Source organism: Pseudoliparis swirei, chromosome 20 (genome assembly GCF_029220125.1).
Source record: "Pseudoliparis swirei isolate HS2019 ecotype Mariana Trench chromosome 20, NWPU_hadal_v1, whole genome shotgun sequence".
Taxonomy (NCBI): Eukaryota; Metazoa; Chordata; class Actinopteri; order Perciformes; family Liparidae; genus Pseudoliparis; species Pseudoliparis swirei.
In genome coordinates, this window is record NC_079407.1 from 19,715,285 (window position 1) to 19,743,279 (window position 27,995).

Below are 27,995 nucleotides of genomic sequence, written 5' to 3' on the forward strand. Positions count from 1 at the left end.
CAGCACTGCAGGTAAAGAAAGGAATAGAAATGCTGCAGAACTTCTGCTTTGATGTCGAACATTTATACACAATTTATTTATATAAAGTCCCTGAAGTCCAGACAAAACACAAGTCATGTCAGCAGAACCAAGATATTCTGTGCATTCACACTGTTATGCGGTGCAAAAGTCTGACACTGAAGGAATGTTTCCTAACATGTCTTTGGAATCAATTTGAGAGATTACATGTGACAGATATGGACACCAATATACAGACAAATCTTCACCTGCAGCGTGTTATTTAAATATTTATTTAAAAAGAAAGAAATGCTTCTCAAGATGATTATTATAAAGTATCTAAAAACAGGCAACTGAGGTATATCTGTCATTCTACAGGTGGAGTGTGACAGAGAGAGGCAGAAAGAAAGAAAGCCTCAGGGAGTGAGCGGGGTTGACATGGACAGAAAGCTTGCACATACAATGAAAGGAACAAAACACGAGGAAACTATACATACATACTGTCTAAAAAGTGGTCTTCATGATTGCGGCGCATCATTCACGAAAAGCAAAAGAAAAAGGTGAAGAAACGCCCTCAGTTACACTTTGGAAATAAAACCATATTAAACCATGAATAATAAACTGTGATCTACTAACTTGATACAACCTTCTGAATTTGGAAAAATAGATGAACAATTGGAAAATCCATTAGGTTCCAGCAAAGAACCCTAAAAGCTTAAGCGTATCATTTTCTGTCCATTGGCTTTTGCTTCAATATCTTAAATAATGATTCAAAATGACTACAAAAAAGATGCTCAAAGCTCTCCATGTGATTAAACCAAGATCAAACTGAAATATCGCGACACCTTTCTTCAACATTTAGTGAATTACCCATTCACTTTGTTCACATGAATTGAGAATATTGATACAACTCATATCTTTCTCATACATATAAAGTTACAGCTAGTAGATGGTTAGCTTAAAATAATGACAGCTAGCCTGGCTCCGTCTAAATCTGCCTACCAGCACTTTAAAAGCTAACCAATTAATGCTATGTTGGTATCTTTTATGCATAGAAGAAAGGGTAACGTCCCCAGATTGGTTAGCACCATCAGTTTGCAGGCAGCTGGCGCAGACGTCAAGAGGTCACTGCTCCGAGCCAGGAGACAGTCCGGTTCATAACGCCCTGTAGACCACAAGTTATTGTTTTTACACTAATTTAACAAGATGAAACATGGTTATTAGTGAGCTTTAGAGATGCTAACAGGCATGTGTTTCATCTTTGGACGGAGTGTCTAACCGTCTACTGGCTGTAGCGGAAAGAAATGAGAGGTATCGATATTCTCTTCTTACTCTCTGCAAAAAAGTAAAACTATTGCTTGAATGATAGACTTTCTTATTCTGTGTTCACTTGAACAAAGTCTCAGACACAACAGGTCGTGTCAGGCATACCAATTTGCTTGACAAACAGTAGGCAGCGATCGATCATTATGACTTCAACAGACTGGGAAACACATAGAGACATACTGTACATCCAGAAACACACAGGGGGCTCAGTGAACATATAAAAAGGGTTTGGTGTTGATTGTCAGCTCAATGAGTCATGACCACCCTAAAGGTAGACGTTTTAATTTGGTTTATTTGCCTTTCAACTGCAGTTAAGTCATTATCATTATATATAGAACAGTATTGTTTAATATATGGTTAGGGTTAAATATGTACTGGTCTATTCAGCCATTTCAAATTATCTGTAATAATTTATCTAATCTGGTTATACATATTAACAAAGAGTACATTTCGGATGCATTGTAGAGCGTATCAACATGTAGATGAAGGCGGAAACCAGCTGAGGTTTTATGAGAGGCAGACAGCTCAGTCCCACATACAGTGCAGTGGTCCAGCCCTGTGAGATGAGTGTGAGTGGGTGGGTGGTGTATTCTTATGCCAGTGGATTTTAACACATCTGTCTGTCCGACCCTCTCTTGACAACTACAGTATTTTGACTGAAACACACTCAATTTGGCAGACTCACAAATGATGAGTAAAACGAGATGAAAACGCAGGAAAAAACCCCACATCCAATCCAGTGAGTAGCAGAATAATCAGGCTGATTGAATGAACTACAGTATCAGAGTCGGAGAGACAGTGCTCTGTCTGTCCGTGAGGGCACAGTCCACTGCTTTCCATGAAGGAAGTGCAGACTGCAGTGTCAGTCCACCAGCCCTGCTCCATCCAGTAACGAGCCTAAGGGGAGATCCCATTTCCCTGTAGCCCCAACGAGGGCTCCGCCAGTCAGAAGGGTGAGGTACAGTGGGACCGGGGCAACCCACGTCAGAACTGTCCCCATCCCAGAGGTCTGAGGATCACCACACACGGCAGATGTTGTCAGGGACCATGGAGCTGCCCTTGTTGCAGTGGAATGCTTTGGCAAATTCTGGGAAATTCTGAAGGGAGCCCAGAACTCTGTAACACACACAGAAGAGATTGTTGGTTGGGGTTTAAGTCGCTGTATTTGAAAGTTACTTGAAAAGGAAATTTACAAAGGCATGTGGTTTTCTCAAGGTTTTAAAATGTTAGCTACAACTCTACTTTGCCTCACATTGATGTCACAGAAACCACTTAATGTACCTGAATTTCCCTGGACTGTGTACGTCTACTTTAATGGAATTCACAGCTTGCTCCGGTCGATGTGTTCCACACCACACCTGAAATAACAGAGATTAGGATCGTACGTCATTCGGCCAATATCATTTACGATATACTGCACTGTTTCCAATCTTTCATCCAGTTATCCATTATTCATCAAACAAATCAATCAGTCAAGTAATAAATCATTCTGACCATACATCCATCAACTACCTGAGCAAAGTTTAGGAAGAAGAGTTGATTGTGGGAGAGGTCAATGCCAGGCAGTGATGGCTCCTCTCCATGTTCCTTCACATAGTTATTATAGGCCTGCAGTATTGACATGAAACATTTTAGAGAAATTATTCCAGTTACGGCTGTTATTCTGTTGTCTTCGTCAACATGTCTTATTTCTATGATTACTCCCTGTAGACTTCTTATTCAGTTCACATGATGGACTATTTGGTGAATTGTGTGTGTGCTAAAAAATATCCTGGTCAACTCAATTGCAATTGTTTTTTATTTAAATAAATTGAAAGTTGCTGCATCATCTAATCGAACCCATGTCAATGCTAAATCATGTCACTTTGTGTAATAGTAAGCCAGAGTGAAACTAATAATAGAGGAACTGGCATGTTGCCTGTTTGAAACTGTGTCTCACATGAATGAAATCAAATCTACATTTTGTCTTAAATGGACAATTTTAAGAGGAATAAATTGAATAGAAAAACTACATGAAATCATAACAGACTTAAATAATTATGGTTTCAAGTTTTGCATATAACCCTGTGAATGCCCTTTACCTCTAGTAAAATCTGATTAAATCAGAAACAACATAATGTCCTTCATTGTTGTGTATACAGAAGCTAATGAGCCTGTCAGTGACCTGGCACAATAACCCATATATTAATGTAAAAGAGCAGACAGAAACAACCGCCGAGTTCCCTGGTTTGTGTTCAGGCTCATTACCTGATACGCCTGCCGTATCCCTCCATTGTCAGCAATGTTCTCACCGAGGGTGTTGTTACCATTTAACTAGAGTCGAGAAATAAGGAGGGAAACACATAGATAGGCAATGAAAAAGGACAAAGGGAGGTGGTAATTTGTTTTCAGCAAATCACAGATATCACTTTTTTGGGATAAAAGAAATCATTGTCTCAGTGGATGAATGAAACATTGTTCAAAGCAATAGGACAAAGTAGGAGAAACAAAGAGAGCAAGAGGGATTGATATGTCAACACAGAATATTAAAAGGCACTCGAAGCAGATAACAGACGAGCCTGCAAAACTGGGGCAAAAATAGAAATGGATAGGTTGAAAAGCGAAACAATTTGACAATAAACAAGGTTTTGTGATACTTTTTGAGAACATTTATATTTTGTGAAAACGTGGGAAGAAGAAGGTGAGAGAGATTTTCTATAAGACATACATGTAGTCCATTGGCCAGGTCCCAGGAAAAGTTGCTATACTGATTGACGATGCACTTTGATAGGTCCAGGAACCTATTAGTGGAGGCAGGTGTCCACCAGTCTTTGAGGTCGCCGTCCTTATCATAGTGACGACCTTTTAAAAAAGAAGCCAAATGCAAATAAAAGGTGTGCTGGTTGGATTGAATCAACATGAAAAATCAGGATTGTGACACTTTTCTAAGCCGAACCACCTTTCCCATTTGATTTTCCGGTGGCTTGCAGTTGTGGATATCATGATAAAAGCATCATTGAACTTAATCACTTCACATAACTCAATGAAAATGAAAGCTGTGGAGTATGATCTGAGGCAGCACAAAGAAATGGCATTTCAAAAAACTTCTTTTCTGTGGTACCAGAAAACAGAGAGGGAAATATTTCTATCCAAAGTCTAATAATCTGCCAAAATTGAGAGCAACAGTGTAGAAATTCATACCATTGTCATCAAAGCCATGTGTGATCTCGTGACCGATCACCATGCCAATGCCACCAAAGTTGAGAGATTTAGCCTGGCCTTTGCTGAAGAAAGGCGGCTGGAGGATACCTGCAGGGAAAACTGCCACCAGGGAACAACACAATACGTTTGTTTTCACACAACTTTACAAGATGTCAAATGTTGAGTAATTGCACAAATGTATGTTTGCATATGCACATGTGAAAATACCTATTTGGTTTTTGCTGGATGAGTAGAAGGCGTTGACAACAGCAGCTCCAGTTACCCACCTGCAGAAGACAGGGAACATGTAATCGAAGAATGATACAGCGAGGAGCACTATAGTTCAGGATGAGTCCCGTTTGATATTATAATTAAACCCGTGATCAATAACAGCGAGCTACGATTGGCATTGTTGCTGTGCTTAGTGGAAGGATGAACTGTATGTGGGCGTAGGCGTTTGTGTGGGAGAAGCCACTGTGCTAAATGTTTGATGCTGTGTCGATCACTAGCACCATAAGCAAATAAATCATTTAATTGTAAGGACGTAAACATTTAATATTGCTTCTTGAAATTACTACACAACTCATATGCGTCCGTGAGAGAGCGAGGATGTAATCATGTCCCCGGTAATACATCAATTAATAATCATACTCGTCTTTGTTGACTTTGACTCGGAGTTTCCGCAGGCGTTTCTTCTGCGCATACTCCAGGTTCTGTAGGATGTTTTCAAAGTGCTCCTCTGCACTGTACCCCAGCTAGCACAACACACAGCCAGAGAAAACAGGAGGATTAGCCTCGATGGGAGCTATCAACACTTGGTCATATATTCTGCAGCAGAACTCATAAAAGCCAAGAATTCACCACGTGTTTTCATAGAGCTGATAAGCAGCTACGATGAACCCACTCTGGATACGGTTACACTAACTCCGTGAAAGAAGAAAAACATGCACAATCACATATTTTCAGACACTTACATCTTTGTACTCATTGTTAAGATACTCGTCATCCTTGATGTTGACAGAATAGCCAATCCGTTCCCGAATAGCTCGGGCCTACAGAAAAGTAGAGGAGACAATTTGACGAACACATGTCGTAGTCATCACATATAAAATAGAGTGCAAAGCAATGAAACAGGCAGTTCATTATAACCAATACCTTCTCCACAGCTGCTATCTTGGTCTCTGCATCCATCCAGGTCAGGGCATGAAGATTATTAATGAACACTGCACGAATATCTTGAATCATCTCCTCCATCTGATGCCCAGACACACACACACACACAAAAGGAGAATGAGACAACAATCATAAAAATGTCACTGATATTTGACAACCAAATGTATATCATGATAAAACATCAACTCTCTGGTGGTGAGTATCGTGGAGGAGTTCTTCTCATAAGGTCTGCAGAGATAACCCAGTGGAGAGTACACACACACACACATACACGCACACACACACACACACACACATAAACAGTCTTGCAACATATTGTGCAACATATTAAAAGGAAATGCCACAAAATGAACATCCAAAGCACACTTTTTAGGGGGAAGCTGTGGTGCAAGTTGAACGTTTCTATGATGCATTGCTCTTGATTTACAGGATTTGCCTGACGCCGCCATGATGGCACAAACAAAATGAAACAAAATGAAAACAACATTTGAATAAATCACAAAAATGTTCCTGAACCAAGAATGAAAGCCTAATAGGAAAGAGGAAATAACTGAACACCGGAGTGAAAGAGAAGGCCGACGTCCTAGGTCTCTAAGTTGTTCTCTGAGACTGCAACGAGCTGACAGAGGCATTCCAACGTCTCATCACATCAGCAGACCCCTCGCTTACACACCCCATGGCCACTCGGACAACATGCAGCGGTTCGCCTCAAACCACAGGGTACAACACTGATGAGGCTTTTCTGAAAACCTTTTAGCATACAAAATGGTGTGTGTGTGTGTGTGTGAGTGTGTGTGTGTGCACACATGACTTTGTGCTGTATGCATAATTAGATGCCTGTGGTTGCATGCATATATGTGCCTATATCTGCATGTTAAATGCTATAATATGAATTGCATGGGTCAAATGCAGGGTTTATTATGCAATGGAGTAGCTACTACAGCTGTGTGTATCATGATAGTTTCCAATGGAATGGATTTTCCATTTTGGGTAATAATCCACTGTTATTGATTGTGATTTAATTTGTCTCCAATTATTAAACAAGTACACAGGTTGTGCATACAACATGTGAGAGTAAAAGTGTGTTGAAGTAAACTTGATGAATAGCAATCATTATACAACAATTATAGAATCAAAAGTTTAAGTACTCATCGTGCTGAACAAAATGAGTGATATAATATAATGTTATATTTTAGATTAGTATGATAGTTTTATTAATGTGTAGCTAGTATTTTTGTCACAGTCTTAGTTGGTTTTCTGATTTATTGTGTATTACCCTGCCTCTCGTGTCCCGGGTTCCCTTCACTTCTTGCTCTTGTATTGTTTTTTACCCATTGCCGATACATTTTTCGACTCCCCTGCCCTACCAGTTTTGTATAGGAAGATTTCCTTTATCATTAAATTCACATTTGATCACCCCTGTTCCCCCGTGTCTCTCTGCCCAACATCATATTGTTAAGGCTGATGCCATTTGCTTGTGAAATATTTATCAGAAAAAGGAACTACAGTAGTGACTATAGATGTCAAATAAATGCCATTGACTAAATCCTGCAACGGTCTGCCTCAAAATCATAGTACGGTTGTATCCGTATTAAGTAGCATTAATATAAGTACTCCAGTAGAGTATAAGTAACCCCAAAATCTAGGAGTACAAGTACAGTAAAGAGCTACCTTCCACTGATGATCATATTTGAAATGAATCTCTGTGGCTGGGAGAAGGTTGCTATATTAGAAGTGCAGCATGTGTGCCAGCTGCAAGTTAACTCAGCACAAGTACACACCTACACTGTTTGGCTATGGATTTGGGCAAAGGGGTGTTGGTATGTACTTTGAGCTCAGTGTCACTTTCAACACACACACAAACACACAAACATGTTCTCAGAGTGCAATGTGAGTGGGTAAAGGTCCAGAGGATTTTTTCTTTTGCAGTAAATCTAATCAAATGATTGAAAGCATAATCCACACCCTACTGACCAGTTCTTTGCTCTTTTCAGAGAAGGCCTCCTGCACATACAGTCGTCCCACAGCATTGTCCATGTTGTTGTTGACGTAGAGTGCACACTGTCGCCACACTGCTGTTTCTGACGTTGTACCAGACAAAGCCTGCAGAGAAAGTTACGAGGCATCGATCAATTAGAGATGCAGTGTACACCACTCAGCATGTTGGGTAAACAGACTTGTGACAGTTCTGTATTTGCACCTTCATGTAGCATCACCATTACACTCGAGGACTATAAGAAACACGGCGGAAGATAAATGATAAGTTATAAATGTGGAGGAAAAATAAATGAGTACAATATTTTTTTTAAAGTAAAAATATGTTTACAATTTAATTTTAAGCAAAGAAAAATATAAAATAATTCTAAAACAATGGCCAACGGGTTACCGCGTAGCGTTTCTGGCAATGTGGTCCGGGTTGTTTGCTCTCCAAAAGGACTGTTTACCTGCAAGGAAACCAAAGCCTGCCCCAATGTGATTGGTCAACTACAAACGGAAACCGTAACTCGTCCGATTGCTAAATCTTGTCCCGTTGCATCAGATACAGATTCTGTTTATCGAGACAATCTACAGAAAGATTAAGTGGCAGTGTACCTTGCGGAAGGCTTTCCTGGTGTCCCTGTAATTTTTGCTCAGGCCCACCACCATGTTCATAGCAAAACGCCACACTATGTAGTTCTGCAGATCCCTGCGGGGAGAGAAGGGATGTTAGAAGAAACTCTCTTTCTCACACAAAGCTCTGACATATAAGTAATGTGCCGTTTTAATTGCGATGCACTCCCGCCCCCACAATCAGGCTATCATACACAAACACAACTACAGGCTAATACAAACACCAACACCTCTTGCTGTATCTGGCCAAGATGAGGTTGAGTCTTCTGAAATAGTTGGGGGAGTAGTTGATGACCTTCTCCGTGTCAGTAACGCTGATGTTGACTGTATCCATTATCTTCTGTGTGAAGTAACTCCAATTAAATACCTTCAAGTCCAAAAGCACAGAAAAAAAGAGAAACATTAGAAAGAGGATAAGAGGTGAAAAAGAAAGAGCAGAATTTGACCGAAAATGAGTTTATTTTTACCTGGGATTCGACCTCAAGGGAGAAGTTGCCGTTCAAATCTCCCAACTCCATCTTGTTGTAAAGCAAAACTGGGTTGTTACGGTCCTCTGGAGTATCAGTAGCCTTGGAGTGATTGTAAGAAAGGGAGGTAGAAAATCAAGAATGCTGTCACATGATAACTCTCCTGTTTCCTGACACGTGTACAACTGCAGCGCAGTTCCAGCGGCAACAAACATATGTGAAGTCCCAAAAGGCTCCAGGCCTGTAAATGTCAGGGCTTGAAGGGTGCGAGTGCCTTGTAAAGCTGGCAGTCGAGCAGAGGGGAAGTAAAGCGTGGCAGTGAGCAGAGCACAGAACTAGCATAGAATGACAAACGCGGGGTGTGGAAACCTGTTGGTGTCCGAGAAAAGTTGTTGTGTAGGGATCAAGCTGCTTAAGGGCTGGTTTTACACAGCAGCTGCTCCAGACGGGAGCCACAAACACAGCATGGGGGAGACTTTGGGCTAAACATGTGCAAAGTAATTTGCTCTGAAAATCCTCCTGTTGTGTAAAGCTAAGATAGAAGATAAGGAATACATTAGCCTACTGCTGGAAACATGGTCACCTACAGAAAGAGACTTGGAGACAATCACAGCAACTATTTAGACTTCTCCTGGGGAAAATAGTGCATGCATGCTTACATTGGCGATGTCCCTCTCCAGGTCCATTACTCGTGTGACCTCTTCATTGATGAGGGTTTCATTGATGTTCAAATTCCGGTCTGAGCGGATCAGCTTTGCCAGGTCAATCATGAACTGCTTATAGGCCCGACATGCCTGTCAAACACACATTCATTCATGATAATCAAATCTTGGATTAAACAGGAAGGAAAACAGGTCTCATGTTTTAATTTAACCAATGACTGCGGTTCCATCGACATTATAAAGTAAAACCAGAGCAGAGGATGTTTGTTCCAATCGCACACATCTGGTCTGGATTGAGACACAATCAAATCTGTTTTGTGTTGCCTCTTTGGCTTCAATCATCACTTACTGCCTCAGAGCACATTTGTATTTGTCCTTACGCAACTGATCATAAATCCATGCAAGTGGAGAAATAAACACAAGCTCATGTCAGGTGCTGATGTTTCAACTGATGCCCTCACCATTCTTTGGGCATCAAGTTTACCGTAACAAACTCTTGGGGAAGTAGAATCACTACCAAGTGGAACTGGCCCAAATAAACTCATTTAGCTGTTCTCCTCGTGCATCAGTTGCGATCCTGAATGATATTACAGGAGTGTGCATGTGTGTATACAGAAACCCTACCTCTGCAAAGGGTCCGGTGCAGGCGTAGTAATCTCTGGACAAGAGGCCGAGGCTTGTCTGCTGGTCGAACTGGCAAAGACAAGAAAATATACATATGTATCTCAAAATACATCAAATTGGAATAACGTGGTGGGTTTCCTGCTGGATGGAGATGATGTATGAGTGTGAGTATGGATGTGGGTCTATACAATGGAGAGCGAGAGAGGGCTTTCGGCTACAGTTTCACACCTACATGAATGATGTATGAATTGGAGTCTCTGTCATCGGTGCCGACGAAAAAGTTAACCACGAGTTGAGTTCCATATTTCTCATTCAACTTGGCGATGACGTTCTCCAACTTCCATGTTTCACCTGAGTAGAGGAGAAAGAAGGAAAAGTGAGAAAGAAAGAAAAAGATTGCCTGTCGATAACATCTGCTGTGGGTGACAGTGGAAAACAAGACTCTACCATAGTCGGCCTCCCAGTTGTCCACAGCTACGGGCCACTCAAACACATCAGGCAGCATGTCGAGCAAAGGAGCCCCTCCTCTGAGCTCAATTAAACCTTGCGGTAAACGAAGATACAAACAAGCAAAAGTTAGTTACAAAACAATATTTATTTTTTGCCAAGCAAAATTCATGCAATGTTGGCCTACTTATTATAAAGCCTTTTTAATCTATACTAATTTAAGGGCATGTGAGGGGTTTATTGAATTCACTTTAAAGATAAATGTTTTTGAAGAAAGTATTTGTTTGGATCATATAAAGCTGTAAAAAATACATATTTTAAAACTAATAATTGATAAAGATTACGTCTTACAGTTTGACAATGCAACAAGCAAAATGAGGTACAGAAGCTTCGATGACTGTGAGAAACATTTTTCATTTTAAGACAATAGAAGATACAAAAATGAATAGTCTGTAGTTTCTAATGCAAGTTGACTCACTCTCATTTGTGCAGGACTTATAGAGGGTCTTAGCCTTGGTAAGAGCAGTGGCTTCACCCTCCACTGTTTTTTCAAGGACACCTACAAATAGAGCAGAGAAACAGAGCAAGCATGAAGGAAATAAATAACGACAAAGACATAATGATGAAGGAAGAATGAGCGTACATGGGACAGAGCGAAGAGGAAAGAGAGAGGGGTGCAATAACCTCAGGTACATCATGTTGCCATCTTTGTTGATTCAAAATAGAATCCTGCTGTCGTCCAGAATCATTGAATCACTTTAATTGGGGCACTTTGTCTGTCACTATGTCAGAAAGCCCCAGCAAAAATAGTGTGATGACTTCAAACTGTGACAATCCATAGTGACAAACACACAGCATGACATTAATCCACGGGGACAAATCAAGAACATGTTCTTCTTCTTACTCAGAAGGCGGCACAGGTTCTGGTCCAGGCGCTGGTCGTTTCACTAGACTACTGTAATTCCCCACTGGCAGCTCTACCTGCTGAGGCCATCCGACCTCTGCAGCTCATCCAGAATGCAGCAGCTGGACTGGTCTTCAGCCTCCCGAAATTCACCCACACGACTCCACTCCTCCGCTCTCTTCACTGGTTACCAGTGGCTGCCCACATCCCCTTCAAAACATTGGTTCTGGCGTACCGTGCTGCGAACGGATCGGGCCCCGAGTTTGTACTCATGGTTGAATGCACTTATTTTAAGTCACTTTGGATTAATTATGACTGAATTTAAGGAACACAAAACTTAAAGGACAAAAAAACACAAAAAAATTCTCTTAAACTGATGAAAAAGAAACAATCAGCTACCTGAAAACGAATGATGAAACTTTTTTTTACAGATTCCATCTTTTATGAAGACTGTCTTTACATGTGCACTTTGTAAAGACAGTCTTCACCTGCTCCTAAGAAATAAGGGTCATCATTTCACTACTACTGGCTCCTTACAATCTTCATTTACAGTTATCGGTAAATAAAAACAAAAGTAATGCTAGTTTGATAGTTTGTTTCTTGCCTCGAGTCAGGGCTGGCAGAGACAAGAGAATTACCTTTGTTGCGTTTCATCAGTCGGCAGCTGTGACAACTCGGATTCAGCCGACTAACACCCCGGCCAACAGGAATAAGAGTGCACTAATGGAGAGCGGGGTCTAACCTGTGTATTGGGAACAACAGACATGTTGCTGATCCGGCGGGCAGAACCCTGGGATCAGACCGCTGGAGCTGAGATTTACTCTGGTTGAATTTGAGCTCTAACTACTAACTAAAGGTCTGTGTCCATCTCCCAAAGCTAAGTAGTCTCCTGACTGTGGGGAGGATGACGCAAGAGGGCATGCCACTTTCTCATTCTCCCTAATTTTTTGGATTTAATCCAGATAGATAACACTCACAAAATAAAAAGTATGGCAAGATCTTACACATTGCAACTTTAATGCTGACTTACACTTATTAAACCAGCATAGTCAGTCAGTTTCCACTATTCTGGCAATGGTGCATCAATACACTTGCCAGCTTTGAAAAGATCAATTGTTTCATCTAACACTGAATGCACTGAAGCGTAGCAATAATTAATTTATAGAGCAGGAACCAGGAACGCATACCAATAGCAAGTACACCAGTGCACGATCGGAAATTGTTCCCCAATACTGTGCATGGCCAATCTTTGCTTTGAAGGATTGACGACATGATTAAACACATGAATTACTTGCATTGCAATTGATCTTTCCATTTGACTGGTTAAGAGTATTTCGATCATTTGCTGTGGAGGTCAACACTGTCAAATAGACTACAAATTGCAATATGTAATGCATATTTCAATCCCTGGTTGCTATCAAGGGAATTCTTAACATGTGATCAAAGAGATGTCATAGCAAAAATAAGGCAAGAGAACAAAATCCGCGATCAGCAAAGCTGAAGGTCTGGCAGTAAAAGGCCATTTGAAAACAAGCGTGAACCCCATTGCTTGTTTTGTTGTCTGCATTCATTGTCTCTTCAACACCTGTTGTGGGCATGAACGCCAGTAGCTCAGCCCCAGGCAAGAGTTTCCAGGTAGACAGCTCATCAAAATGAGTGATAAGAGTGTAAACTAACTCAAGAGTGGGACCAACAATGCACTTTTTCTGCTCTAACCAAAGCCACAACGTAAAGTAACAATTCCTTCAGAATGCGCAGATGCTTTTCAGGAGCATCGAACATGAGAGTCATCATCAGGATTCAACCCACATGGTAATTTTGGTATTTGCTAAAAACCACCAATGATGAATGAAAGTGTTTGGTTGTAAGAGGTGAAAACCTCACACCCACTCAATGAGTACCTGAAGCTTTAGCTCAACTTCAGCTTAAACTATCTGAGGATCAGTCAAGCAGTGCCAAACACAACGCACAACATTTCATATAATCAGGGATTAAGAGCTCAAATCCACAGTTACCATTTACAGCACAGTTGTTTAAAGGCACAGTATGAAATTTCAGCCGCCAGACGTCTGTGGATCAAAACACTTTGATGACATCGTGAAGTATAGCGGGATTGTGGGAATTGTTGTCCTCGTTGTTACGCAACCACTATTGCCGATGAAAATGACGCCGACGTGATTAAAAAATTGTGTTCAAAGACAAGGTCATTTTTCCACCATTGTCACGTCATGTAAGTTTAATCGAGCAAAAGAGCAGCAAGTAGTGTGAACTAACTACCTAACTCCAGTAATTTAGCCTAACATTGTATGCGTCTACTTCCCAAACAGGGTGACGAGGCATTTGTGTCTATCTCGGGGGCCGTTAAAGCATATTTCTCCTTCTACGCAACTTTTCCTGCCGCCAAGGCATTTTTTTGAGACTTACAGAGCATCATAAAAACGGCGGCTGTTTAAAGAGACATCATGATGCCTGCAGAACAAACTGCACCAGCAGGAGCCACCCGCCAAACGTCCGCCATTGTCCTACACTTCAGCCATTTCACCCTGCCACCGGGGCTATGGAGGGAGATCTGTTTTGGCGCATTATTTTTAAATCAATTTTTTTATATTTTACAGATGGTTCTGCGCATCCTTAGGGGTGCCAAGTAGGTTCGAGCGATAGCCTAAATCTCTCTCAAGACAGCGCTTCTCGTAGCCCAAACATCAGCCCAATGAGTGAGTGACCTATGTGTCGGCCTCGCCATCCTTCCACGAGAGAGGATGGAAGCGCAGCAACTTTACAGCTAAATATTCCATTTACACTCTTTTTAGTCAAGAATAATTTCTCTGGCGATTTTCCTCACCCGAGTGAGGCAGAAGAAGCATCTCACCAACTCTGCCCAGAGCACTCGTTGTCTGTATGACGCACGCATGTTAAACAAGGGAGGACGCACACTCCAGAAACTGTGAGTTCAGGAGTAGCCCTCTAAGCTGTGGGCGGCTCTGGTTCTGAATAAATGCTGGTCTATGGGAGACACAGGGTTTATATGTAGATTCTTAAGAGCGGATCTTACAGAGCAGAAGTCCACGGATAACATCTTCATGACCATGCATGTGCACTGGGATGGACCGCTTTGCGACACCTCCAAGAGGGCTATGCCTGTAAACAGGGCCGGAGTGGGGCCACTTTTCAGCCCGGGAATTTCAGGCTCAAAACCAGCCCACTTTTTTTATGGTCGTGGAAATTGGATAAATGAAGCAACAGTTCAGCTCTTACTATCCTGTAGTTCTTTTATTAATACCATGGTCCAACAAATAATGTAAAGGTTAAATACAACAAAAATAATCCACTTAAGATGAGAAGTTAACAAAAAATATGCATAACATTAAAAAAGGCAGAAGGGCATAGCAGGGGTGTCAGACTCAGATTAGGCAGTAGGCCAGATTTGTTGGAGTGAGACCTCATGGGGGCCGTCATTGTCATGGTCATTATCATTTTTTTGCATGAGTATTATATAGTGGTGATTTACTCCTTTACTACACCCACTTCTGAGAAAACAATGCATATTGGTTCATCAAGTACTGTCATATACTGCTCTTTCTTAGAATATATAACTTTAATTCATATTGTTTCCTCTGTTATCCTCTCTACCTGTCCCTGTAGTCATGGCCTCCTCATTGCAAATGTCGAGCTCATCATTTTCAGCAGGAGACTCTTATCTGCTACTCCGAAGCTACAAAGAAAAATTAAGAGTCATATTACTGCATACTTCAATATCAATATCAATAGTATATATCAATATTTCCATAATATTTGCAACGTCTATGGATCGCCATATTTTGGGTGATATAAGAAGGATAATATTTTAATTCAATGTAATATTTTGCTTGGGAATAGGTTGACAACGCTACAATGATATTAATCACGGCTACAACGTTAGCCGAATAGTTATGTTGCTAATCATTAGGCCTTTGTCTCTCTTTACCAGATGCCACTTGTGTTTGTCCTCTTGAAAATAAATCTGTAAGCTTGGCACATTTGGCAGCATCCTCCTCCAATGCCTTTCTTTTTTTCAACCTGGCTTTTCAGCCCCTCCTTCCCTCTTCCTCCCGTCCATCCTCCCTGACGCGTATCGTTGCGGTCGGGCCGGCCCAGCTATCAGGAGCTGAGAAAACTTTTTGGAAAAGACGGCTAAGGACCGAACCAACTCGATTAGGAAGTGCTCCTCTCCCAAATTGAGTTGGTTGGTTCCATAATGGACTGAACCAACTCTATTATTTGGGTGGGGTGAACTTCCTCGCATGGTACAACCCATGCAGAGGCTGCGGTGTCAGAATGCGGAACGTGTTTAGCCCACTTTAAGAGAAGATGGACTAACGTGACAAATGTCAACAAATACAATTCTCGACCGGCCCAGAAGTGAAGCGGCCCACCGGGAACTCTCCCGATTCTCCCGATTACCCACCCCGGGCCTGCCTGTAAACGATATAGATGTAGAGATATACAGTATGTAACTAGCATTCCTTAAATATGTAACTACATCCAGCAGCCGGTTGGTTTTGTGAAAGAACAAAGACTGAAAACTGCTTCGTCACTGTCAAGAGATAAGAAAATACACCTACCAGAACCCATAAAGCTCACATATTAACAGAAATATATTGTACCAAAGGGCAAAAAAAATACAATTTGTTGTTTCAAACAGAGATATGTGCTGGACTATTTTTTGCCAGGTAACTAGTCGAGCCTTCAGGAGGTTACCGGCCCCAGCCAAGAAATACTCAAACACATAGCCTACCACAAGGTGGTCATCGGATCACACTGTTCAGATTAAATAAATAAGATACAAGTAGTAAGTAAGTAAGTAAGTAATTTATTTTCCATAAGTACATACATAACGTGTACATACTGACAGACATTAACAACAGAAAAAATGTACGAATGGAGGACCGTCCAAAGACCGAGGTCTGTAGGCTCCTCTGAGATGAGGAGTTGGCCGGCCCCTCCCCTGACCCTTTAGCCCCTCCCCTAACCATTTAACCCCCCCCCCCTCTCCCAACTACTACAGGCACACAGACAGTACACACACATATGGATCAAAACATAAAATGTCGTACAAGCAACAACAACAAAACCAGAACAGGAAAAAGAAAAAGAAAACCAAAAGAAAACGAAAAAGAAAGAGACATAGTAAAAATAATAATAAAAGGCAAATGTGAACTACTGATAACTTAGAAAAAAATAATAATATCACGAACATCAAATTATGTATATCCATTTTATTTTAAATATCTTTCCTCTATTGTACTGTGCCGCCAGGCTGTATATCAATATTAATAACTTTCAAAATGAAGTGAGATGGCGTTTAAGGCGAGAACCAAATGCCTTGGTGGTGGATGCTGATTTGACCTCGTCCGGAATTTGTAGAGATTCAGAAGTGCTTGTAGGGAGACTTTTTTTGTATTTCTGAAGGTTATGACATGTAAATGTAAATGTCATTACCGATTAAAAGGACACCCTGCAAGGGGGTAACATGAAAGTATCACGCACTTTTACATTTGATAAACCATCACACAACTCATGGTTTCAGTACTAATGGTCACTGATCAAAATTAACTCTTAGAAATGTTGCATCAGGATCAACAGATACACACAATCCAACACTACATCTCAATGCAATGCCAAGATCAATACAGGAAAGAGGATGGATCTTGAATTACAGAGACAACTGACAGCAAACTCTCCCCTGAGTCTATCACTCTTGTCTCAGGGAGTCGGGATCAAAAGATAAAAGTGGGGCAAATAGAATTTTTTTCCCTTTCTTTGTAATTTTCAGGAGTTCAATGACAATAAAAACTGTTAGAGAAAGCATATTTAAAGGTGTGTCCCTTTCTTTAATCTCCAATGTCATGTCATGTCAAATCAGATCATCGTGTTGCATAATTTATGAAATATCCACTCTCATTATATTTAGCAGTTATATTAGATATTCTACATTTAATTCCACTTTTAATCATTATCTTTTTCAATTATTTTAATTTAATCAGTGCTTTAAGTAATTCATATCCCTCATGTTTACTTGTTTCACTCATTTCATGACTGTCTATCCTTTCATTTTTCTAATCCTTCCATTCTCTCATTACCATGTGTGCACTATTTATGTGCTCATATAATCTTAATGAAGTTCTGCAATAGGGACCCTTCACAGGGCGCTTCCTGCAAAAGGGCACAGATCATGTGTGCATGATTGGATTACTGACTGCCTGGTGCTAATGTTCAACCACAGCAGAGGCTTAAAATCTCTATCTCTCTCTTACTCTCTCTCTATTTATTTGAAAATGGATTTTGTGCCACCTGATGTTTGTTTGAAACATCACGTCAATTTGAGCCAAACCACTCAGCGTGATACAGAATCTGAATTTGGAGTTTCTTCTCTGCATTGACATTTAATCCTTGACTGCCTCTACATGGCATTTCACTTGCAGTGTTGTTTCAGGAGTTCAACTCACAATCTATCATAATGAAGCATACATTGTGTTAAATAACATGCAGCAACCTAAAATGAGTTGACACTTCATGAGAGGCATTAGTCTCAATATGCAACAATAGAGCAGTTTACTGTTTAAAAACATTTTTTTTAAATATAGACTGCTTTGAAACCAGTATAACAGCCCAATAGAACTACTTGATTGATATATATATATATATATATAAATATACATATATATAAATATACATATATATATATAAATATATATAAATATACATATATATTATATACTGTATATACACACATATTTTTTTTTCTTTAAAAAAATAATAAAATAAATGGGAACAAACCAGTTCAATCCCACTTTGTAACTGGTGTCAGCTAACATCATTACAGTGGCTGCTTGACACAGTCTTCCTGCTCAACAGTGTCATGTAGCAAATATAAAAGTGTTCAACAGCAACACAACCATTGTTTTTGGGGTACTCCTGATTTGCCCACAAGCCAAACCCCGCCTTCTTCTGTACACCACATACCAATTATGTCCTTGACTAAGCAACATGTTATCAGTCAAATAATTGGCCGTTGGCAAGTCTCACTGTTGATGAAAAGAAGTGTGCCCAGTATTGGCTGAGAAGCAGCCAACAGGACATATTTCTTTCCTGAGTCTTTCCTGTTATTCAAAAGCATCCTTGCTGACAGAAAAACATATTCAATTCAGGATCTTTTATTCAATGTATTTTTGTTGGCCAAGAATTGCTGCATTAATAGTCACATTATTTTACTTGGCGACAAAGATCTGGTCTGCAATGCTTATTTGATATGTTCATGAGAAACACTCTATGAAGGGTGTTGTGCTATGGTTCTGACTGGAAGGTCGTCCTAACAAACCATTTGTCGTTTATTGTGTTTAATGCAAGTTCTGTTTCAGTTATTGTTATCACAGACATTACGTGTTTGATTGTTAGCTGCATGCCTGACAAACACATGACATGTGAGCACTAATCTATCGACACAGACCCCTCACAAACATAAGCTGGTACTTGTGTTGCATTGCCTCTGGTGAGAAATGTTTCTGTTGAATGAGATTTAGACCTGGAGTATGAAAAACCGTGTGTAATAGAAGCAGTGTTCTCACACGCAGACAGATGTCAGCACATAGAGCTTAACTTGGAGATGACTCCCACATGATTTTTCACATTTCGTGACCTACATTGTATTTCCCTCTTTGTGGTCTGTTGTCCTTCTTCAACTCCCCTTGCTGACATACACTAGCTGATAATTAAAATGTTCACGGCCATTGGGTAAATTATTGCACAGTATGCCACACCTGAGTAGGGGAAAGTGGAAAAACAATCTTGAACAGGCGCTTACACACACATAAACACACATACAAGTGGTCACAACCAGTGTCCCCATTATGAATCATTTATGGCCTTTTACAGCAGCAGAGAGCAATCCAAAGCATTTACAAGCTACCACAAATCTACAGAGCTATTCACACACATACACATGCATGCAGTCTTTTTTTTATTTATTGCCGTCCTAAAGTCCAAGAGTTGCAAAGTCCAGGTGTTTCCAGGCCCCTGCAGCTGTTGACAGCGACAAAGGATCCCTCTGTGGTATCCAAGCAGGTGGCAGCAGCCAAGCCCGAGATCAGAGGTCGCATGTTTGACGTCACCTCTACAGTAGAGGTCACAGCTCGACTGAGGCCTCACACTGCCGGAGCACAAGTCATTAAGACAAGAATTCTGACAGCTAGTATGTCCCGTTGCTTCTGAACATGTAAAGAAAACAGAACGCACACAGACCGTGGTTTGACATCAAGCATGATCTTAGATACACAGCATGCCTTTTTATGACTCGATAAAACACGCAGAAACCCGAACACACAGAGTCAAGCTGAACATGTGTCTCCAGTACAGTCAGAGGCATTCCAACTCCGACTGTTGATCACAACAACAACAATGTTTGGAGGGGAGATTAAAGCTGCTGAATGATTAAAACCAGTTCTTTAGCTGCTCCATTACTTTCTGCAACAACTGCATAATTTAGATCACTTAAGTCAATGATTTTAAAACATCAACCATTAAACGTTGTCCAATAATTCATCATCAGCTGCAGAAGTGGATTTTTGTTGTTTCTATCTTTGTTTTAAGACAGAAAATAGAAAGATCCCTGATAAGTACAAATACAACAAAATGGGAAATGTTGCCACACACTTACACACAGACATGATATTTAAGCAAATGCACATGTAGTAGGAAAATGTCAAAATCGAGCCCAGTTTGAGCAATGTGATTCTTTTAGTTTTCCTCCCTGCGTGTGATTTGTAAATAATTGTCTTAAGCCATGTAGAAGAGAGCAAAGTACACAACAGATGGGCAATACGTTGTTGGCGATATACCAAATAGTTAACATGCTGAATTTTTCTGACAACTCTCATAGTTGCTGCATTCTCTTTTCCTGCCACCTGCATACCAACATGTCATGTTTGTTAGAAATCTAACGAGAGAGATATGTGACTCCCATAGAAGCTGGTGATCAAGCAAAAAACTGTGAAGGAATAAGAGCCAGAGTTTCATGAGCCCACTTTCATAATTACACTACAAAGAGGCAACGAAGACGCACTTTTGCCAATACAAGCAACCTCTAAAAATGGTATACAAATGCATATTGACCATTCCATGTAATGTCTAAACCCTAATGGATGTTATATTGATCTGTAAAAAGGTGTTCATCCAGAAGAAGAAGGACAATTGGAAAGCTGTCAGTACACAAATCATGTGATGATAGCAGCGCTATCCTTTCAAACATGAATATGTTATAACCAATTTTCGTGAAAGACTAAATACCATGCATATAGTTTGGATTGAAATATATACATCTCGCCATTACCCCCCACATTCAGCTTTATCATTATGGAAAAAATAAGTTGTCATTATAGGCCAGATGGCAAAAGGAACACCATGTTGTCCCAAGACACAATGATGTGTTTTCCCATCTAGATCGGAGAGATGAAGTGCTTCTGGTTGGTACAAATCCACAAGAGTCCACATGACAGGCTTCACTTTAAACCCATGTTTCCCCTCTCAGGATCCATCTCTCTCACACCTCTGAATCACTCCTTTTCTTGTGCGGTATATGCAGAGTCGTTTTCAGTGGAAGGCACTGGTATATAAATTGTACATTTATGGTAAAAGAAAAGTTTCAGTTGTCCGTGGGAAGTTTGTGCGCCCTGAAGATTTAGCACCCACTGCTCAGGACTCGACTGGCCTTCTCACAAATACCTTTACCCTCCTTAAAAATGGACACTAACACAACTCTAACGCTGGCTAGAAGCTGGCAAAACACATGAGACACACACACACACACATGCAAACTTGTAATTAAGATGTGTTGACGTCTTTAGAAAACAGCCTGAAAGCGGAACACACACTGATAATGCCAGTTCTGTTGACAAACACTTCACTCGCATGGTGTTACTGAAGCCAAACTCCCATGGCATCCGGGATATCTATAGAGCTGCAGTCCACCTCAGCTCGTATTCTCAAAGAACGTAATCAATCCGCTCTCCGTCCTCTTACAATGCAAGATGACTTATTAGTCTAGCTTCACAACTCTTGAGCATGGACTAAAATAAACACAGTATAAATACGCAATTAGTCCCCCTGCCTGTCTGTGTTATGGCCGTTCTGTCTGGATTTGTTTGTGTGGGCGGGTGGGTGTGTGAGTAGGTGTTTGACCTTTGAGAATGACCTCCAGCTCGTCTCGTAAGATGTCAAAGGTGCTGTATCGAGAGCTGGTCTCGGGTATGATGTTCTTCTTCAGCCAGCCCCCACAGGCGTACTGGTAGAAGTTGTCACAGGGGTCCACGCTGGCATCCATGTTCTCAATGAGGCGAGAAGCTGCAAGGACAGAGAGGAAACAAGCCCTGAGAACTGGAGGAAATGCTTTCCTAAAGTTACTTCAATATACTGGACTTCATATAGAGACTGTTTTTATGCAGGAGATGCCTACCATTTCATCATTTAATAGTTGGGAAATATGCTTATTTGTTTCATTTTGGAGAGCTCAGTATAAGCCGGTTAGCTTCGCTGAGCATTAACACTGGAGACAAAATCTTCCTCAGGGAACCAAAATACACCGACCAGCAACTGTAAAGCTCACAAAGCTTTCCTGACCGGTCCGGCCCGGCACATATTGTGTGGGTTTTACAATTTCGCTTTTAACCTGCTTGTGTTAATTTGTGATCTTTAGAGGTGTTGATTTCAGTAACTTGTGTTGCCACCTGTTCCACCAATGATAAGCGGCTGCTGGATGGAGCCTTACAGCGAATGGACAGATGTTAAGAGTGGAATCAATGTTCTCCTCTGACTATTACCCAGAGCAGTTCAGGATTACGGACCACTTTAAATCTTCTTTTAGCGAGGATCATTTACCCCAGAACACACCCAAAAAAATTTAAGTAACTTTATTACAGTATCACAAATAGACCTGTAGAAAAGCTAATATGCAGGCATTTGCAAAAGTAAAACCGTATCATGGCACTGATTGGGTTAAGTTTGTCAACAGTCCTGGAAATGTGTGAACTTTTCTGAGCTGCATTTACATCACATGAGGCAGCTGACCGATCGCTCGTGACAAGTCTGTCCATCAAATCTGACTGAATTGGGACATCGGTTGCCCAAAAATGCATCGCAAATGATTTGTTGTCTGTTTTTGGAAACTAGAAGAATAATTTTGTATCTTTACTTAAAATGAAAAATACGAAAAATAAACTCCTGAAGTGAAGGACAATGTGATATTTATGAGGCTGGTGCATAAAGGATTTGACACTGGTCTATTTTGGAATGCTAGTTATGGGAAAACACTTTAAAATGATATGAATATGGGGTTGTGTGTTACAAAAAGGTTTCAGTGGCATTGCTGGAGTCATGAGGTCAGGAATTGCTGACAGTTAAGGGATACGAGTTTGGATGTGTTCAAATTGTATGTATTTCCTGAGGGGAAAGGTGGTGGCTGGAGTCTAAGTTCCAGAAGTCTCCACCCACTCGATCAGGAGGGCATGAGGATCAGGTGTGGAAGAGACACACCTGATCGTGATCTCCTCATCAGGGGGAGAAATAAAAGGGAAAGGAGGGAAACAGCACAGAGGGGAAAAACACAACGTGAGGAAAAGAGTGACTTCGCCGCTGCCTGAAGAAGATTAAGGCGGTAAGTCGGCTAGCGGCCCGGCTGAGATAGATTTTGTAAGGAATAGATAGAGCTCGAGACTGAGCTACTTTTTCAGTTATTTTTTGTTTATTTAATTACAACTCTTAAACTCTGCCGGCCTGACTCTGCCTGTGATTGCTGCCCTAACTGCTGTGTCCTCCGTGCCATCTGTGAAAACCGCTGTACACATTAAATCTGTGCACACATTACCAGTTTCACAACTTCTCTACAGTTGATTTGAGAACAATAACCCTTTGCAACATGTTCCTGCGTGATCACTGTTTTCACTTAGTGGCCAACATATTTACAGTTGAAGTGGATTCTTTTTTTAAGTGCCCTGGGTCTCTGCAACAGTCTCAATTTTCACAATCTATCCCCCTTTGAGAATAAAGCAAAGCCCTCCAAATAAGAGGATAAACAGAAAACAAAACAAACAACACAATGCTTACCTGACTGCGTGCAGTCAGACGATGTGCAGGTTTCATCTGGAAGAAAATGACAAACAAATCATCATTCAGTGGGATTTTTGCAGTCATCCGTCATGGCAAACGCTCCCACTCTCAACTCTAATCTTAGCCTTTTACTATATTCTATTGCCATCTCATCTTTCTCACGCAGATTACCCCAAATTACTTTAGTGTTGCTTTCACTCTGTCAGGAATAATTTAAGTGCTAAACTGTTAATTAAATTCAGTCTGAAACGTACTGAAAAACACACGCACACACACACCACCATAAATGCATTGCTTCTTGTGTTATGTGTGAAAGCACATGATGACAACCATAGTCATTTAACATTCCCATTTTCCAAACAAGTGGTAAAAGCAAGCAGTCATGATATTAACAATCAAAAGACCCATGTGATACTCAGTGTGAGATTGATCTCAATGAAGTATCGATTGGTTTTCCAAAGTGAGGAAAGATTGGTGTCTGTTTGATTTCACCGTGTTCATTTTTAAATGATCCATTTGAATTGAATACACTAACAGCAAGATATTAGATATCAATACGTTAGATAATTAGTTTAAATTGTGAAAAAACTCAACGCTTTGAGGTTGTTTTAAAATGCCTGAGAACAGAAAGGAAAGTGTAAAAGGGACCTTTGCAAACTGCATTCTTGCCATTAATAAAAGCTCCGAAGGACACTTTCGATAAGCGAAATGATTCCCAACATTAAGATAGATAGATAGATATATACTTTATTAATCCCAAAGGGGAAATTTGTCGTTACAAGTAGCAAAGTGGTCGATTGAAGGAAATCACTGTTTTTCTGTCAGGTTTACTAAATTGTTGTCTGTTTATTTAGGAACCACTCAGGTTTTCATTTATTTCTCACTCTGTCCTCACTCACCTGTCTTCTGTGTGGTAAAGAGGATGATGAGGGCAACGATGATGATGAAGAGCAAGGAGACGATAGTAATGAGGCCGACCTCCAGGGAGGTCCAGCGGGACTTCTTAGCCGACTTGGGGCGGTTGGTCTCTGTCATACTCGGGTCTCCTCCTTCAGCTGCCAGCTGTATCAACTCACCTGAAAGAGGGAAACCACCGAGGTCAAGCTGAAACAATGCGTCAACAAATCAGATCATCAATGAATCGTCATTCACCAAGTAATCATGCTAAACACTTCCTAAATGTGAAATATGCTGCTTCCTGTGCTGTATATACATACTTATAAACTGAGTTGTTTTTTTACTGTTAGTTGGACAAAACAAGAGATTGGAAGATTTCTTATTTGGTGAATAATAATGGATACATTCATTGATAATGAACATAATCATTATTTGCTGCCCTAAACAGAAAAAAAGAAGAGGCTTAGAGACGTACATAGTTAACAGAGATGTTATAAGTCATGAAAAATATAAACAAGTTGAATTCATACATGAATGCATGAGCTAAATAATTTGAAAATAACAGATCAGATTTTCATCATGTTACCAATATTTAAAAATTAAGAATCAATTCATTGTTGAAGATATTAACCAAAAATGCATGTTAATACCAAATACTATATATATATATATAAATATATATATATTCAACGATAGTATATGATGACATTAATAAGGAAAACATTCAGTTAAATCTTCAGACTTTTTAGACAAGATTCAAAGAGTGAAAGCGAAATACAAGAAATCTGGCTGTGATAAGAAAGCAAATAAGCTATAAAAAAAACAGTATTGTAGCAAAAGGCGAGAACGATGAAAGGTCTTACCCTTTCGTGGCAGAACCCTCCAGACAAAAACAAGAAAGACACACTTCTGAAGAACGGAAAACAAGAGAGACCTTTCCTCTGCTCCTCACTGTTCTTTTCCTCTGGGGCCAAGTGAGAACTTTACAAAGTGCAGTTAAGTCTATCTCTGAAGGCAATTAATCCTTAATCCCTTACGAAAGGCACACACACACACACGTGCAATTACAGCACAGACACGCACACATCCACAGCCATGCTCTCACACACACTTTTCCAAGCTGGTGTCATGAGGCATCTGTGCAGATGGGTGGGTCTCTCTGCATGCTGGCTGAGATGAGAGCGACGCCCGACCAAAGGACAAAGTCTCTTAGCTTCCTGTGAAGAAGCAGGCAGCCATCAACACGCAGTGTCACCTATTTTCATCACCACTGACCTGCCAAATGTCAAATCCCTATCACTGTTCTTTATGACTAAATTGCCCAGTGTAAAGTAAACTACAGTCCCTGTTTAGGCTTGTGATTGGCCTTTACTGTTCTGATCCCAACAGGCTTCTTTCCCAACTCCACATCTGCACGACAGGCTACAGCATGCATGATGTCACTCTGGGTCCTACGATTAATTATAGGACAGTGGTGAGCCTGCATGTAATGGATTATTTCCCTTTTGCAGTGTTTATGTGGGAACAATGTGATTCTACTCAGGCAAATATGAGCAGAAAATTAATGATCGAAGGCCAAAGAAAAAAGGAGACGGGACAGCAGAATGGCCCAAGTTGATGTGTTAATGATCTAAACTTCCCCTGCCTCTGGTTGGCTGCAGGAGGGCCGTAAACTTGGCAATGCAGGCAAACACTTCACAGGAGCTGCAGTCTTTAATGAAATCCTTTGTGCATGTAAGCATTGGTGTGGCTGTGTATTATATTAATTCACGCTAATCCTGACAAGTCCCATGATAAGAAATGTAAACATCTGTGAAATGTATTTCAAAGAAAAAGGGACATAAACACGGAGTAAAAGAATGTGCAAAAATAAGGGTGAGGGGCGAGTGGGGGGGGGAGGCGGGGAGGGTCGTAAAAGCAGAGATGGACACTTGACACTGAAAGGTACTAAATCATGTTTAATATGAATCTAAAGGAGCTCTAACCATACATTCATCATCCTTATGTGATGCATTATGCTTATTTTATGTGACTTATGCACATTTAAAGGGATTCCAGTTCAACATTGCTTCTGGGTGGATTAGGAACCTTTGACTGTAGTTTGACCATGGCACTGAGTGTGAGGGAAGAAAACCTAATACGAGTGCGAGTTATTTGTAAAGTGAGCTGTCATTTCTGCTGCTGGTGTGACTGCTCCTGTTGCAGGATGCAGGAACGGGTTAAACTTGTGTTGATGTGGCTCTGATCATTTAGTCTTTAGTGTGTTTTGGAAGGTATGTTTCAAAACTCTCTCTTGCTTTTTTCCCCCTCTTTTTATGTCTGCCATGATATATCTGAAACATTAACAGTTTAATGTCTTGTGAGACCTCACAAACCTCTTTAAAATGAAACCCATCATTCACTGAGACACCTAAAGACACCCATTCGTCGGGACACACGCACACACACACACACATGCACAACTTACAAAGTCACTTTTTTACAACCTGAGAGCCATGAACATGTCATGTACTTAATTGAGTTTAAATACTTTTAGGAATGTGGCCTACTTTAACTTAGTATAACACCTTCTCTGGGATATGATCTTCTGCACTGGGCCTAGCTGCACACTGCAGACTAAAATCACTTTAAAATATTTGTGGGGAGTCGGCGAATTGATGCCCAAAGGTGTTGTAATCTAAACTGGAATGAAGTCTACCTCTTAAATTGCTTTCCCACTTACACTGATAGCAGTATGAATGGAATGGAACACAATGGGGCACAGCACTCACAGCTGCACAGTGAATCAAACGCACACATTAAGCTTGGATACCCAGCTGTGATGCTATGCTGATGTTTTTGGATAGCACCGAATGCAATCGGTGGTAAAACTCCAGTGATACAAATCTGCAGCTGCAGCACACGCGGTGAAGCAAGACGGTTCGATGCGTGCCAGATCCTCATCTCCTGTTGCACCTCGGGAATTCCAAGGGGGTGGTATAATCAACCGGTGTATGTTGCCCCGTGTCACCCAGCCGGCACGCGCACACATGCACAAATAATGCACTCACGCGCGCTCACACGCACACACACTCACACACCGACGCCGACTGACACAGATGGCACCGCGTTTTAAAAAGAAGCGCTCGTGGTTAAGTGAGCGACTTACCAGATGTGTCGGGGAAATTCCTGTCGATGATATATATGGGCATCACATCCACTGATCTATCAAATCAAAAAAGCGAGCGCGAAGTGCTGATCGATCTGTTACAGATTATTGTTTTTGCTTCACCCTGGAAATTGAACAAGGAGCAAACCGATCCCGCCTCTCTCTCTTGTCCCCCTCTCCTTCTTCTTCTTCTTCTTCTTTTTTTTTCTTTTCTTCTTCTTCTTTCTTTGGCTTTACATTCTACGAGTGCACATTCACACGAACACGCACGCGCGCACAGCCCCTCACTGAAACTGCCTACCCACGGAGGATCGCGGAATTCGAATGACCCATCGGACTCTTGCACGTGCAATTGGTCAAGTGTGTGATCCACAGGGGCGAGATCCCATATTTATACAGCCAATGGCTCATAGTGAGGAAGCCCT

The 27,995-nt window shown here is 40.9% G+C and overlaps 1 protein-coding gene across 3 annotated transcripts; it reads right to left on the reverse strand.

The window, feature by feature from the left end:
• Nucleotides 1-57: 57 nt before the first annotated feature.
• On the reverse strand, nt 58-27,995 carry LOC130211047 (neprilysin-like). Of its 3 annotated transcripts, none has more exons than XM_056441644.1 (23): nt 27,571-27,995; nt 24,425-24,601; nt 23,523-23,558; nt 21,603-21,764; nt 10,965-11,045; nt 10,487-10,582; nt 10,272-10,390; nt 10,040-10,108; nt 9,413-9,547; nt 8,754-8,855; nt 8,517-8,653; nt 8,269-8,362; nt 7,651-7,779; nt 5,659-5,757; nt 5,478-5,555; nt 5,155-5,258; nt 4,732-4,790; nt 4,504-4,623; nt 4,031-4,164; nt 3,571-3,636; nt 2,836-2,931; nt 2,605-2,681; nt 58-2,439 (listed from the first exon to the last, which is right to left on the reverse strand). In XM_056441644.1, exons 1-23 carry the CDS (start codon nt 27,611-27,613, stop codon nt 2,340-2,342), a joined length of 2,313 nt encoding a protein of 770 aa, XP_056297619.1. In that variant the 5' UTR covers nt 27,614-27,995; the 3' UTR covers nt 58-2,339. The 3 variants fall into 3 exon arrangements, with proteins under 3 accessions (XP_056297619.1, XP_056297621.1, XP_056297622.1); XM_056441646.1 differs by lacking the exon at nt 27,571-27,995 and adding an exon at nt 25,286-25,643; XM_056441647.1 differs by lacking the exon at nt 27,571-27,995 and adding an exon at nt 25,286-25,643 and having other exon boundaries at nt 24,425-24,629.

Excerpts from the sequence above, each read along its gene's own strand:
- LOC130211047 (XM_056441644.1), bottom strand. The coding sequence starts at position 27,613 with ATGCCCATATATATCATCGACAGGAATTTCCCCGACACATCTG. Across the intron at positions 10,391-10,486 it reads CAACTGGGAGGCCGACTATG|GTGAAACATGGAAGTTGGAG; the intron begins GTAGAGTCTTGT and ends TCCTCTACTCAG. Across the intron at positions 5,758-7,650 it reads CTGAAAAGAGCAAAGAACTG|ATGGAGGAGATGATTCAAGA; the intron begins GTCAGTAGGGTG and ends TCTGGGCATCAG.